Source organism: Sebastes fasciatus, chromosome 18 (assembly GCF_043250625.1).
Source record: "Sebastes fasciatus isolate fSebFas1 chromosome 18, fSebFas1.pri, whole genome shotgun sequence".
NCBI lineage: Eukaryota > Metazoa > Chordata > Actinopteri > Perciformes > Sebastidae > Sebastes > Sebastes fasciatus.
The window spans coordinates 1,894,306-1,909,492 of record NC_133812.1 but is presented as its reverse complement, the minus strand read 5'-3'; the positions used below and the strand labels follow the sequence as shown (position 1 = coordinate 1,909,492).

General features: G+C 42.4%; 1 protein-coding gene across 1 annotated transcript in view; it reads right to left on the bottom strand.

Annotated features, from left to right (window-relative positions):
- The window catches only part of fzd3a (frizzled class receptor 3a), a 36,050-nt gene extending 20,863 nt beyond the window's left edge, over positions 1–15,187 (bottom strand). The window contains exons 1-3 of the mRNA XM_074615481.1: positions 15,032–15,187; positions 14,693–14,901; positions 13,044–13,664 (exon numbers count right to left, since the gene is read on the bottom strand). Of these exons, the coding sequence (XP_074471582.1) occupies positions 13,044–13,244 (201 nt within the window). The 5' untranslated portion in view covers positions 13,245–13,664; positions 14,693–14,901; positions 15,032–15,187. The remainder of the gene's footprint in view (positions 1–13,043; positions 13,665–14,692; positions 14,902–15,031) is intronic.

Here is a 15,187-nt window from a genome sequence, read left to right as displayed (position 1 = left end):
ATCTTTGAAAGTTGAACCTGTACATTTGCTGATCAGGAAGTGTGACATCAACAACAGCAGTTATAAATAAACAAAAGTAGATATGTATAGTGAAATACTATAAAAGTTCCTCTTTTAGCACCTGAACGCCTCCAGAAACCTAAACTTCAAAGGAAAGAGATTACAGTACAGCGGACACCAATCGACAGTTGTGGTCAGTAGGATCCTGTGAAATCACGGCTAAAAGCATTAAAAGGGCTTGACAGAATTATTATAAAGACAACATTCACAATAATGACTCCTCTTTAAATGACATATCTTTAGAATATTACATTACTGCTATAGTCTGATACATCAGGGTCAAAGAAACAGAGAGAACGGAAAGTATGTTGTTATCAGTCTCTGGAGAAATAACACAGGAAAGCAGAAAATCCTGAATTTCACCCCATCCTGCCACTGGATGCAACTGTACCGATTATTCTCCCTGTGACTCCCTCGGCTTTTTGTTGCCAGTGTGCGGTCTTGTGACATCTATTACTTCATCTGCGGCGCCCCGTCAACGTTGGTTAACCACTCAAACATGATTTAATGCAGCTAAAGTGAGCTTGCATCTTTACTCTCCTCCACTCTGTTTTGATTCCCGCAGGCTACCGATATGCTCCACAGAACACAATGTACTACAAGCAGAGACTACAAGCAGAGACGCCATGGGAAACGGTTGAATAAATATATAGGCTACAATGGATGAGGATCTACTAAGGGGAAAAAATCAGCTTCTCTTCATATCCATCCCTCCTCCTATTCATCAAGCTTCCCTTTTTTCTATTTTTACACTCCTCCGTCATTCATCCCTCTCCTACTCTTCTCACCCCTCCTCCATCTCTTCAGGATCTCCATTCGGCCATTTTATTACAGTCAACCCATCATGTGAGCCAGTGTGGTGGATGGGACATATGGCTGGTCACAGCTTTACCAACACAGTCAGCAGCCTAAACAGCTCCTAACACCAACGTCTTGAGGCCCTGCGGAGCCTCTACGCTGTCCATGGGGATTTGACGTTAATGGCCACACTGGAAACAGCTGGTGAACCAGCGGTCCGACGAATGGCCAGGGGTTTGTCATGGCGCTTTCCACCCCAGAGCCGGCCGTGTAAGGAGAATCAAGCGTGTAATACACAACTCTGTCAAATGGTGCAGGCCTGGGGGGGTGTGGGGTGGTATGCTAATGTAATTTCAGCTTCAATCCCACTGCTACGGTCATTAAGTATTCATGAGTGTTGTTTAGGGGATTTTTGATCTCTGAAAATGTGGAATAATATGCCACTCTGGAAATAGCAAGCTCACTCAAAGTCAGATATGTCAGTTAGAAAAGCAGTGGATTCTGGGGCTCCAATGAAGGTCAACAAACCAGGTATATATAGTTAGTTAACTGATCTTTTGTTTTGCACTAAGGCTGCAAATAATGATTATTTTCATTATCGATTAATCTGTTGATTATGTTCTCGATTGATTAATTAGTTGTTTGGTCTGTAAAATGTCAGAAAATGGTGAAAAATGTTGATCAGTGTTTCCCAAAGCCCAAGATGAATGTCTTCTTTTGTGCACAACTCGAAGTATTCAATTTACTGTCATAGAGGAGTAAAGAAACCAGAATATATTCACATTTAAGAAGCTGGATTCAGAGAATTTGGACATGTTTTTTTTAATCGATTATCAAAATAGTTGGTGATTAATTTAATAGTTGACAACTAAACGATTAATCGATTTATCGCTGCAGCTAAATTTTTCCCCTCTCAATGCTGACAGTGTTCTTCAAAACATAATGGACAAATATTTCTAAAATAAAATTCAATTTCTAAAATAAAATAGTGCTGTGCAATATTATCAAAAATTTATATTACAATTAATTGTCACAACAAGCCAAGTGGGAAGGTGCCCTGGGCGTTGCAGGAGTTGTGTTTCCAGATAGCTCTGACAAGCTAAATCTAAATGTTTTAAAAACTCAAGACCAAATGTCCTACCAACTGATGCACTAATATGTATAAAAAAATATTAGTTAACAACACAAAAGTCAAGAGATGAGAAAGACTAAACCAAAGAAAAACCAACAAGGTCCAAGTCAGACCCCGGACTCGCCTGAACAAGAGGCCCTGATGAAGACACTGAAACAGGACCGTTCTAACAGTGCCACTTTCTGCCATAACATCATTGATTAACAGCATGAAACATGATTGACACTTGTATCCAAAAGGTTTGTTTCGATTACAAGCAGAAGAAGCAATACATTGTCATATTTATCATGATTCCACGTCAGCTCCTGTCCGTACGGCCATCCTTGCGGAAAGTATAACCAAAGCAGCACAAACAATATCAGGACTAGGCTTGAAAAGTGAAAGTGTCTGCTCCGTAAGGAGTCTCGGCACAGTAGCAGGAGTCAGATTTCACACACAAACACACACAAGACGAAAGGGAGTTGACAGACAATCCGATGGCGGAGGATTTGGTGTCAAAGCGAAAAGCAAAAGCACCTATTTGGTAATATTCCGGATTTAAACCCAATGCTATTAGGGAACCATAATCGCCGTGCGGAGGACGGAGCGGTCACAGCCGGTGTGCGTAGTGCCGCGAAAGCTCGACCAGAGAGGTCAGACACACAGCCATCCAACGTTAAGATTAAAGTAAGCGCTCTATATTGAGCGCCATCTTTTCTTGTAAAATGTCCGGTGTAATCGGTAACACCGGTGTTGTCACAACTTTATTAACCGGTGGGAAAATTTCCTCACCGTTATATCCCTAATCCAGACCCTCAAACAAACAGCTAAATGGAATTCAGCCATTATTCATTTCATTATTTACACCAGTGGTTTTACTACTGTGGTATATCACAATGTCTTCCGTGAAAAAGACTTAAAAGACTGAAATGGTGTAGTGGACGGTGCTGGTGTGCTCTTCTACAGCTCATTTACTCTAATTAATTGCATCCACCTGGTTGAAAACTGATTAAATGGCAAATATGAGCGACGCTCAGAGACTGAACATCACTGGTCTGATATTAGTGTATAGAATAAAGACTGACATCTTTTACAAACTGAAATGAGGACAGAACTTGGGAATATTATTTTAAATTATCTTTATATTACCATGCAGATCAATGTGGCGAACATGCATTGGTTTACTTAACATGTGATTTAGCATATTTCTGCATATTTTCGGTGAGGCAAAAACGTATTAATTAACTAATCTCCAAGCTGTCTGCCTTTGAAGAACCCAGAAAAACAGCCTTGACCTTAGTTTCACCTCCATGCATTTCAGAGATTATCCATGTTTTGAAATCAGATCAAGATTTCCGTGATATTAAATATTAATATGGCCTAGTCAAATGGAGTCATCCGAGCGTGGCTGTATATGTACCTTCCTAATGCTAAAGTAATTAGTTTTTAATGAAGGCTCAGAGTCTGCTGCTAAGATGCTGTGACTGATGAATTGCTGACAAAGAAGCCCAACGTGGCCAACTGGTCTGTGTTGATTTGCTCTTTTATAAATACCTCCCAGTCACCTCTCTTCCCATCATCCCCCCCTCCCTCCTTCAGCCCCTTTTCCCTCCTGCATTTTCTCCCCCCCCTTTATCCTCCTTTCTCCTCTGCTGCCATTCCAATTCTCCAAATTTCCAAGCTCAGCGCCATGGCGACGAGTGATGTATCACCAGGGAGGAGGAGGAAGAGGGAGGAGAGCTGGGTTCGAGGAGGTCAGGGTGCGGGGCGGAGGGGACCACCTCCCGGGAGGCAAGAAAGCCTCTGCTCCCTTTGTTAACAGCACAATTGGGAGTGTTTCCTGGGCAACGGGTGAGCCCTGCGCAGGGGGAGGGGGAGGACAAAAGAGATGGGTGAGGGGGGGGATTGAGAGAGTGGGGAAGAGAGGGAGAAGGGATGGGTCGACCGAGTCAGCCGTGTCATTCACCGCTAAGAAATGTTTGAAAACCTTGCGCTCCGACAGTGTGTAGTGTCCACACACACACACACACACACACACACTCACAGAAGGGTTGTTGTGGACCAGCGACTTGCTCTCTGGATGGGCTTCTCTTTCAGTCCACTGCCAATAAACACGGTGTTGGACATTAAATAAAACAAGAGGCTCCTTTATAGCCTGGGTCACGCTGGGTAGGATTTATCAGACCACGTTGTGTTTGTGTGTGTGTGTGTGTGCGCTTAGCTGGGATACATCTTTACTATCTCACACAATAAGCATGTTAAATGGTGTACTTTTTTAGTTCACTGCAGCATGTTTTAACAGACTTGCTGCCATCGGAGAGCATTATCAGCATTTTACTGAAACTCTCTCTCTCACACACACACACACACACACACCTCTCCTTTACAAATTCATTCACGCAGCATGGGTGGAGTATCTGGGTTATTCTACACAGCAGCTGTAACATGACACAGTTTATCTGAATGCGTTGTAAACCTGAGACAAGAGGCTGATTTAACGGCATGAAAGGAGGAGGAAATGAGTGGAAGTGGGACAGAGCAGATTAAAAGCAGACCGTTGATTAGTCTTTGAGTCACTGCGCCCTTCGTACAAAACAAAACGCGACAAATACCACGGAAAGCTGAAATCAAGATGATGAATAACCTGGTCATCTCCTTTCATTTCTGCGATAGGGACAAAACAAGACACGCGAGGGCTCGGTTATTATCGTCACAGAATTTCCAACAAGCCAACATTCACCTTTTTGTCTTGCAGCCATTAAAAAATGTGCTGGCTCGGCTTTGGCTTCATGTAAACAAACACCTGTTATCAATCTAATTTAATTAATATCTTCTGTTGGCCTTGACCCTCGCTTGTCCCATCTGGCCTTGAAGAAACGTTGAAACAATCCCTATTCTCATTGCTTTTATCATGACGGTCACGTCGCCAACCTTTCTGAAAATCACCTCCACCACCCCGTCTCTCTTCCTCCTGATAGTATAATTCCATTGTCCGGCTAAATATCTGAGATGCCTACCAAATGAGAAAAAGGAGACATTTTTCTTTTCAATGTGGGGAAATTTTTTTGGCTATTGAAAGATATCTGCAATGGTATGCAGTCCAACGCTCAGGAAACATTTTTCTGCACTTGTTAGATTTCTTCTGCAATGCAAATTTTATACTTTACAAAAACATGAACATTTGATTTGATAATTGAGTATTTCACACTCAATTCTTTGTAGCAGAATATGTAAATCCAGTAAAACTGGATCGATAGTGTGGTTTGCAGCACGTTTCTCATGCACCAAACTGTCATCTCTCAACACACCAGACACCAACCTTAAATGAACGGTAATGTGCATGTCCCGGCAGTTCTTAGAAATAATATTTCTCCGAAGACAAAGCAACGGGAAAGTTTATAACAATATCATGGCAATTTGCCTCCGCTTTCCGCCAACAAAATCCTTAAAGCATGTGCAAATCTGAAAGCTTCCTTATCATTTACGTCCATTAAAGAAAAAGCCGTCCCGATATCATACTGAACCAAATGACATCTGCCTTGGATGCCAGGGACAGTTCACACACCAGCTTAATTGATTTACTGTGATGAACCCACGCTGCTTTACTGTAGCTAAAGTGTGCATCTATCTCTAAAGAAAGGGATTTTAGCCCATTTCTTTTTTTTCTCTTTGTAATGCCACTCAAATCCGCCACGCTCCCACTTATCTTATGTGAGTGGGTATCCTTGTGGCACAGAAATAGACAATATTTCCCAGCCCCTAGGCCGCTGTCCCACTTCAGCTGCGAGGTCATTCAGCGGTCAGCGATGACTGACTGAGCAAGGAGGATCAACACTGAAATAGAAAATCCTGTTTTTAGAAATCCCCTTGTTTGTGTCGTTTCCTCTTCAGGCAGCTATAAAATATGTATTTGTACGATAAAGTAAAAAAAAACTACCTGTTATCCCTGTGTGAATCAGGTCTGCTAATGTGGTTTGCAGCGTATTTCTCTACACCAAACAATCTTGTGTCACCACAGTAAGCACCAGCCTTAGATGAAATACAGTAACGTGAACACTCAATAGTAGTTTTATAAAATATTACCGGTAAACCTCACAAGAGAAAGCAATAAGAGAGTTTATAACGATATCATGACAAATTGCGCTCACTTTCCCAAAGAAACAAAAACCTTGAAAAGACCTTGAGAAGCGAGACAGGAAAAAAAGCGATTCAGAAAGACACCACTTCAGGGGGTTTTAGACAAAAACTGCAAGAACGGCAGGCGTTGGTTCTCGTCCAACTCCCAGTTTCTCCACGGTGCGAGGCATTCATCATCATTATCATGCCTATTCAGCGGACCTAATTCCCTTTAAAATCAACTGTCAATTCTCATTTGGCTGCCCTCGACATCTTATAGGCTTTGAATTCTCCCATGAACTGGATCTGGAAAACAAGAGCCAAACAGAGGCATAGTCTCCATTATTTGGAACCTATCGGGTTTCCAATGTGTTTTCCAAACCCAACGACCATTTCTGAGCACTAAAAGAGACTTAATTGTGGATCCATGACTAATCAAAGTGAACACCGTCTAAACCAGAAGTGCCTCTCTCTGTTCACTGCGACCCACACACTGTGATCGGGCGTAAAAAGCTAACCTGGCCTCAAAACAACACAGCGCTGGGTTAGTAACATCTCCGCAATGAGAAAATGATTCTACAGCATATACAAGGTTTACACATTCAAATTCAAAATTAGGGCTGTCAATTGATACAATTTTTAAACACGATTAATCAAATGATTGTCCATAGGTAATCGTGATTCATTTTTATCTGTTCAAAATGTACCTTAAAGGGAGATTTGTCAAGTATTTAATACTCTTATCAACATGGGAGTGGACAAATATGCTGCTTTATGCAAATGTATGTATATATTTATTATTGGAAATCAATTAACGAATCAAAAGGGCGACGAATATTGTCCAGAAACTCGCACAGGTACTGCATTTAGCATAAAACAATATGCTCCAATCATAACATGTCAAACTGCAGCCCAACAGGCAACAACAGCTGTCAGTGTGTCAGTGTGCTGACTTGACTATGACTTGCCCCAAACTGCATGTGATTATCATAAAGTGAGCATGTCTGTAAAGGGGAGACTCGTGGGTACCCATAGAACCCATTTACATTCACTGATTTGGAGGTCAGAGGTCAAGGGACCTCTTTGAAGGTGGACATGCCAGGTTTTCCTCTCTAAAATTTAGTGTAAGTATTTAGCATCCTTCATGACAAGCTAGTATGACATGGTACATGGTAGTATGATGGTTGGTAACAATGGATTCTTTAGGTTTTCTAGTTTCATATAATGCCAGTATCTTCACTCTAGCTTTAAAACTGAGCTTTGCTTTAATTCATTAAAGAAATTAGTGGTGTTAACTTTGACAGTCCTATTCAAAATATATTTTCTTGAAAGAATCCATCAAAAATCTAAACTAAATCCAGAAGATGAGTGAATATTTTGGCAATGACGAGAAAGAACGCAGCCTGAGTATGAGCAGGCAGGCAGAAGAGGCAGCGTTTTACAAATGCAAATGCAGCTGTGTTGTAGTGCTGTGTGATGCGATGCTCCCACAGTCGGCCAGGGCATGTTCAGAGGTTACATAACCCGGGATTTTCGTGGCACACAACTCCTCCCGCCCTCCATCCCTCTCTCACTCGGTGTGTCTATGCTGAGTAGAGCGAAGTGGAGCAGGCACAGATGGTCGGCAGGGCTCCGCACATCGCCATCATCGCTGTGCCAGGCGGGGCGGGTGTCAAAGGGTAAAAGTGATAGAGGGAGGGTGAGCCAATGGAAACAGGATGCTGAGAATGAATAAAGTGAGATAAATATAGACGGACGCGACACACACACACACACACACACACACACACACACACACACACACACACACACACACACACACACACACACACACACACACACACACACACACACACACACACACACACACACACACACACACACACACACACACACACACACACACACACACACACACACACACACACACACGTATTTTAGCCAGTCTAATGTTTTGGTGCAGTTTGGCCAATAATTGCTAGATAGACTGAGCTTCCAGAGGGATCAGCCTATGTGAAAGATGGGATTAACTTAACGAAGTGATGCATCTGCTCCATGATTGTGTGTAAATGCCTTACTTGTCGTTTCAAAGAGGATAACCCAGCCACAACAGTCAGATGCGGTGGCTGGTAAATCTATAGATAATCTGAGGGGTAGAAACAATAAAACATGGACTAAACACTAGAAACTGAGCTTTAATCCGTCATCTGACCCAAACTGAAACAGAGAGCAATTTGGTTTCTTCACTCACAATATAAAGTTGACTAACTGCTCAAAAAGCCTGTTATGTAAAATGGCTTTGATGATGCGAAGAGTCCCTACATGTTGTGGTAAACCGTCTGTCAACATGCCAGTTGGCGGCCAGAAATCGTTTTGGGACAATTTAATAATGCACTCTTCTTATGGCCCTGGGGACAAGTATTAAAACTTAATTTTCTGCTTAATGTTTTGGTAATACACTCCCAGTCCCTGGAGCTAGAGGAGCCAAATTTAAGTAGGCTAGCACTTTGATATTACCAACTCTCAGCACATACCCTGTTAGCAGTGGTGATAGCTATCTAGGCTAACTGATGTCCAAGGGGCAGGCAGTGCAGCAGACACACTGAGCCACTTATCAACATGTGAGGAAGACTAATTATATCACAAACAATACATGCAGACATGCAGATAGAAATGCTGTCTGTGTGCCTCACTCGGTTTGTGAAAATGTGTGTCTGCAGATATGTGTCAATTTCACTTCCACAACAATGTGAGCCACTCACAGCAGAATACAAAAAAAGAGTGAAAGGACTTGGAAAATGTCAGAGACGAGAACAAAGTGGGAGGGATACTGAGAGGAAAAAACGAGAGAAAAAAGGTTGCATTTTTGATGAAGGAATTGAAGATACGCAATTTTTCATAAAAACTAGAGGTAAAGCAATTAATCGGTTTGGACGATTAATCGGCACCAATAGGACATTTTACAAACTATCGTTATCGGCGGAACTGGGCTCTGATCGTGGCCGACGGCTGCACAGCCTCCACCTGTCATGCTGGGAGTACATCACCATTTTACATGGAGGCTCCGTACACAAAGTGTACACAGGGGGACAAAACGTTATCTGTCGAATACACACTGCTCAAAAAAATGAAGGGAACACTTAATTCACACATCAGATCTTGATGAACGAATTATTCAAGTTGTAAATCTTTACTGATGTACATTGTATAATTTGTTGAGAACAAAATGACGGAACAAAGGTCCGTGGAAACCAATATCATCAACCCATTGAGGGCTGGTTTCAAAATCACACCGAAAATCAAAGTAAAAAGTTGAAATCCTTACCGCAGCGGACCCAGAGTTCCAATCTGACCTGTGGCCCTTTGCTGCATGCCATCCCCTCTCTCTCCCCCCCCCCCCCCCTTTCAGTACTATCTTTGTCACTCTCAGTAAAGGCATAAAAGCTCAAAAAAAATGTAAATCACATGCTGATCCAACTTGCGTGAATTTCATCACGGCAACTCATAAAGTGACTCAGTAGTGTGTATGGCTCAGTAGCCTGTATGCACTCCTGACAACATCTGGCCATGCTCTTGATGAGTCGGCGGATGGTGTCCTGGGGGATCTCCTCCCAGACCTGGATCAGGGCACCAGTGAGCTCCTGAACATTCTGTGGCGGTACTTGGCTGCGTCGGATGCACCGATACATAACGTCCCATAGGTGCTCAATTGGATTTAGGTCAGGGGAACGTGAGGGCCAGTCAATGGCATCAATGCCTTCGTCATCCAGGAACCGCCTACACACTCTGGCCACATGAGGCCGGGCATTGTCCTGCACCGGGAGGAACCCAGGGCCTACTGCACCAGGAGGAACCCAGGGCCCACTGCACCAGGAGGAACCCAGGGCCCACTGCACCAGGAGGAACCCAGGGCCCACTGCACCAGGAGGAACCCAGGGCCCACTGCACCAGGAGGAACCCAGGGCCCACTGCACCAGGAGGAACCAGGGCTCACTGCACCAGCTTAAGGTCTGACAAACACTCTGAGGATTTCTTCCCGGTACCTAACAGCAGTCAGGGTACCGTTGGCTATGACATGGGTCTGTGCGACCCTCCAAGGATATGCCTCCCTAGACCATCACTGACCCACCGCCAATATGGTCATGCTGAATGAGGTTACAGGCAGCATAATGTTCACCACGGCGTCTCCAGACTCTTTCACGCCTGTCACATGTGCTCAGTGTGAACCTGCTCTCATCTGTGAAGAGAATGCCAATTCTGGTGTTCTCTGGCCAATGGAGCTGCACGGTGCAGGGCTGTGAGCACAGGTCCCACTAGAGGACGTCGGGCCCTCATGCCACATCAGAATCATCTTGTAGTGCACAGTTTAGCTGTAAAATTAGATGGTTTGTGACCCGGTAGCCATGTTGAGAACAGGTTGAGATGGCTTGAAGGAACGCCTAGTACCGGTCACATGACCGGATCACAGCCAATAGGAACGCTCTCTCTCGGAAATGACCTGTGATTGGTCAAAGTCTCCCGTCACGGGCTAGATTTTCTAAAGTCTGAAAACAGAGCCATGAGGAGGAACAGAAGTCTAGTTTTCTCTCAGAACACTTGAATTACAATATGCTGGAAGGTTATTATGGAATTTTTGCCCAATGATGCCAAAAATATACTGCCTACTGCTGCTTTAAGTGTTACCTTAATTTTTTGAGCAGTGTATAACTCAACACAATCAGCCCTTTGTCCACAATACAAGACAGGCAGACAGGGAGGAAAACAAATCATTCAACTGTTACTTTAACTTACTGTACCAATTTGCTGTTCTGCTTTCCAAATAATTCAGCCACTTAACTATCCATTCATGAAATGAAATTGCACACTTAAAGATCCTCCTTGCCCCGGGAATATGCACAAACATTAATGCTTTGCAAGAGTGGCATTTAACAATGTACGAGACACACAACAGAAGTAATCCTGGTCAGTCCAGCGCATTGCCCATTTTAAATAAATATTACATTTTTCAACGATGTAATCCACCAAATCACTTAAGGATATTGTATTCTTACAAATGATTAATTCAGAGTGACAAAAAAGTGATTTATTAAAAACGACGTATGCAAAAGTAGCTGACTAGGCTGCTGAAGATGTAAAGAAGATATTGGCCGATTAATCATCTATCGGCTTTTTCCTGCTCCAAACTATCTTTATATCAGCCTTTAAAAATCCCAAACTTCTTTATGTACAGAAGATACATTTTGGGGGATAACTGCAATTATTTCAGACTGGCATTTTTTAACAAAACCCAATATGCTTTGAACCACTCTAAGACAATGTGATATGAACAATTCTTAATCAAGAAATCTGCTCATATTATTAAAATTACTTCTTTCAAATGGGATTCATTAATTCCTTTGTTCAAGTGTAAACCCATTTTATATAGGCCAGTACCTATTTGTGTTCCCAATCAATAGCTTTAGTAAAAATAAACAAAAAACAACTGAAAACTAAAATAATCAATATCCAGCTGAAATCTCAACTTCCATCAGATATCTATTAGGCATGCTCAATTCAAGGTTCACAATCCATTCATAATTTAGTCTATGGAATATCAAAAACTATGAAAAACTGTCTATCACAATTTCTCAGAACCCAAATGTGACAAATTCAAATGTCTTGTTTTGCCCAACCAACAGTCAAAAAGATATTCCGTTTAAAATTATATAAAAAAGAGAAAGGCAAAAAATACGGATATTTTAGAAGGTGGAGCCAGCAAATGTTCATTTTTGCTTGAAAAGTGACTAAAATGATTACAATTGAATGGCTAATTGTTTCAGCTGTAGAAAGAACAAGGGGAAATGCTCAGAGAAGGTCAGCGACAGGAAGAAAGTGGAAAGGAAACAGAACAAAATGGAAAAGGTCACAGCATAAAAAATAAGATGCAATATGCAATTTTCTTTAAACCTTTTTATCTCCAAAAGGTCAGGGTTGTTTGGGGGTATGGAGTAGCTAACACTTCTGAATAACACACAATAGGTTACGAATTAATTCCTGCCTTTTACCATACATTACTCAAATATAAAATTACGTCTCTCAAAATGTGACATACTGCTATTTTAAATGCCCATTTGATACAAGTAATTACCTATTTGTATCCTAAATGCATCGCTTTAAAAAGACAAATTAATATGAAAAAATAATAGTGGAAGCTATTTGTACTTTTTATCGGTTATGTTTTTCACCTCTGATAAAAGGTTTATCCATGACAATGATACATATTTACTATACAATTTCCTACCATTTTTTATTCATCTTTTTTTTTTTAAAACATTAGTATATTAAAAGGCCCTAATGTATCACACAGATTCCTCTTCCACTGAATAGGTGTGGTGAATCTCAAAGCTGCTATGTTTCAGTGAGTGCCACTATGGTCTAAATCAGGGCTGCAAAGTGGGGCTCGGTTTGATTTGGCCCGCCAGATGTTTCTAGCTGAAAAATAATAATAAAATAAATTATAATATAAATTGCTGTATATGCCGTTTTATTTTTTGTGAGGTAAAAATGCTCTTACAATGTAGGATCCCTAATTACTAATTATGTTTCATAATCAGGCACAGCAGGCAGAGGGACACTTTGTGCAGGAAATCAGTTTGGTGCAAGTGAGGTAAGAAAAAAATGGAGAGGCAGAGATTGGGGCACATGGACAAAAGGCATTTGAATTAATGGAACTGGGGATCCTGGTAGTATTTTGCATCTTAACAATACAATACCATTAAGTTTCGGTGTTGGCCCCCCAAGGGAAAAAGTTTGGGTACCCCTGGTCTAAATGGTTTCAATGTGTTTCAAAAGGTTTCTCCCTGACAACAGGGAGAAAACGCTGATGCCTTATTTTCCGTTGAACAAAAATATCAGTATTGAGTATGAGCACAAAATATTAGCAAGCAGCTGGAGCTTTTAGGTCAGCAGTGTACTGTACCTCCATGGCCAGGGCCGCAGTTTGCTGGTCGTAATGGTTCAGTATGTTGGGCATGTAGGTGGAGTTGTAGGGCAGCCCCTGGCACATGCGCAGGGTTATGGGCTCACAAGTGAACAGACTGTGGCTCCCCTCCGCCGCATCCATGGGGATGGCAACGCACGCCGTCAACATGGACACCGACAGCACCCACAGGAGATCCATGACTGGTCCGTACAGTAGGAGAGAAGAAAGACCCAGGGGGACGGCTGGTTAGGAAGAGTGGCTGAGCCCTGTTAGCATCTGGCTCATTCACCAGGAAAGGGAAATCACAAGGCTTAAGGAGTGTCCAGGACTGTCTGGTAGTCTCTTCCTCCTCTTCAGCTCACAGAGAAACAGTCTGGGTCTGGCAGCGCAATCCAACATGGCCATGACTGAACCTGGCTGCATCCATCACCGTGGGAATTCCGGTCAGCGGCAGCAGTGTGTCACAAGACCTCCATAGCCTGGGAGATGCTGTGGTCCTTTAAGATGCTGCGCTGTGACCACTCACACTCCTCCCTCTCCTACCTCCACGAACAGTGATGATGCTTCGGGGAAAATAGCGATGACGACCACCGATGGAGATGGTGTTCAGTCTGCGAGCTGAAAAATAAAAGCATTTTAAACATTTTAAAATGTATATTTGGTATCAGGTCACCAGATTACTCAACATATCCAGTATGTTTTGAGAGTGGCAACCCAGAACAGGCTTTCTTTTAATGAAACTTACACAAATAACAGGCTGCAAATGAAAAACACACAAAAGGCTGGTTCAAGAGGATTGGTAATTGCATTTCACTGTAGTGGGTGGTTATGTAGATAAGTCATAACAATTAATTAACAGCAATATATTAGGGACTAAGAATAACGACAAAACAATCTAAATAAGCATTTACATGGGTATTGACAGCTTTTTTGTGGTAGTTTAATGAAGTGACTCATAATTTATGGTAATTATTATTTCTGGTATTAGTGCAATTTTAGTGGTGTACCCTTAATTTGTAAAAAAGGTAATTATTTTAGCCTTTTTTTATTTTAATTGAACCATTTTTCCATAACGGAAAATGCTACATTTACATGACCGTACACACCCATAACAACCCATTTCCATTCACTGACACACAAACAACGAATACTACTCTCAGTACACCTGTCTCTACTTAAGCCCAATGTGGAACCAGCCCAGCTGCATGTTAAAGGTTCATTACTCTAAACGGGTTCTCATTGCGTCCGTTAGCCGACCTGTGAGTCAGTATTACCGGGCTCCTCCTAGAGCTCCGAGCACGGTATTCATCAATTAATCGCTCCTCGTTAATGTAAGTGTAGCTAGCTCAAACTACCGGAACCGGGAGCTAGTCTCGGTTCCGTTAGTTAGTGCCGTGTCTCCTGTCCACAGTACCTGGCTGCCTCTCTACAACACATGGTTGAATAAACCAGACTGCGCAGTGGAGACAATAGCTGACGGTTAGTTGATCCTGAATGATAGGAACCTATAGTAGCATATGCAGCCTGCGTACCGGTGTTTTAACGTTGATTCACCGCACAGAGTCGGGCGGTAACGGAGGTGGTTGTTGATGAGACACACTCCGGTTCTACATGTCAGATAACTGTTAAATTAAAAACAACTTTACCTGAATGTAGAGCCGGGAATTCACGTGTAGCGACGGGGTCTCTGCCGCTCCTCGAGTTGGTAACAATGAGTGAATGTCCCCCTTCCAGCACCCTCCTGTCGTCTCCTCCTGTCCTCCTCCTCCTCCTCTGTCCGCCTCCCGTCCCCCTCTCTGCCGCTCCGCCGAGCGTCAAGTCCGCGACATTTCCAAAATGGCTTCCAGACAAAACTCTACAAAATAAAAGCCTCATCAAAGACAAACGAAACAAGACGCAGGTACAATACACATTATTGTGTCAGTAACTTAAACATAGTGAGGTAGTGACGCAGTTTAGTTTTTTTGTATATATTGCCACCCTACCCGTAAAAACTGAGTTGTTTTTCATTCAAATGAATCATAAGCAGTAGTGGAAAATAACAAAGTACATTTAGTACTATAGGCTACTTAATTCTGAAATAAGTTGTTCTATCCCAGACAACATGGTTATGTGGGCCCCACATGGGTTATTCTCGGGGT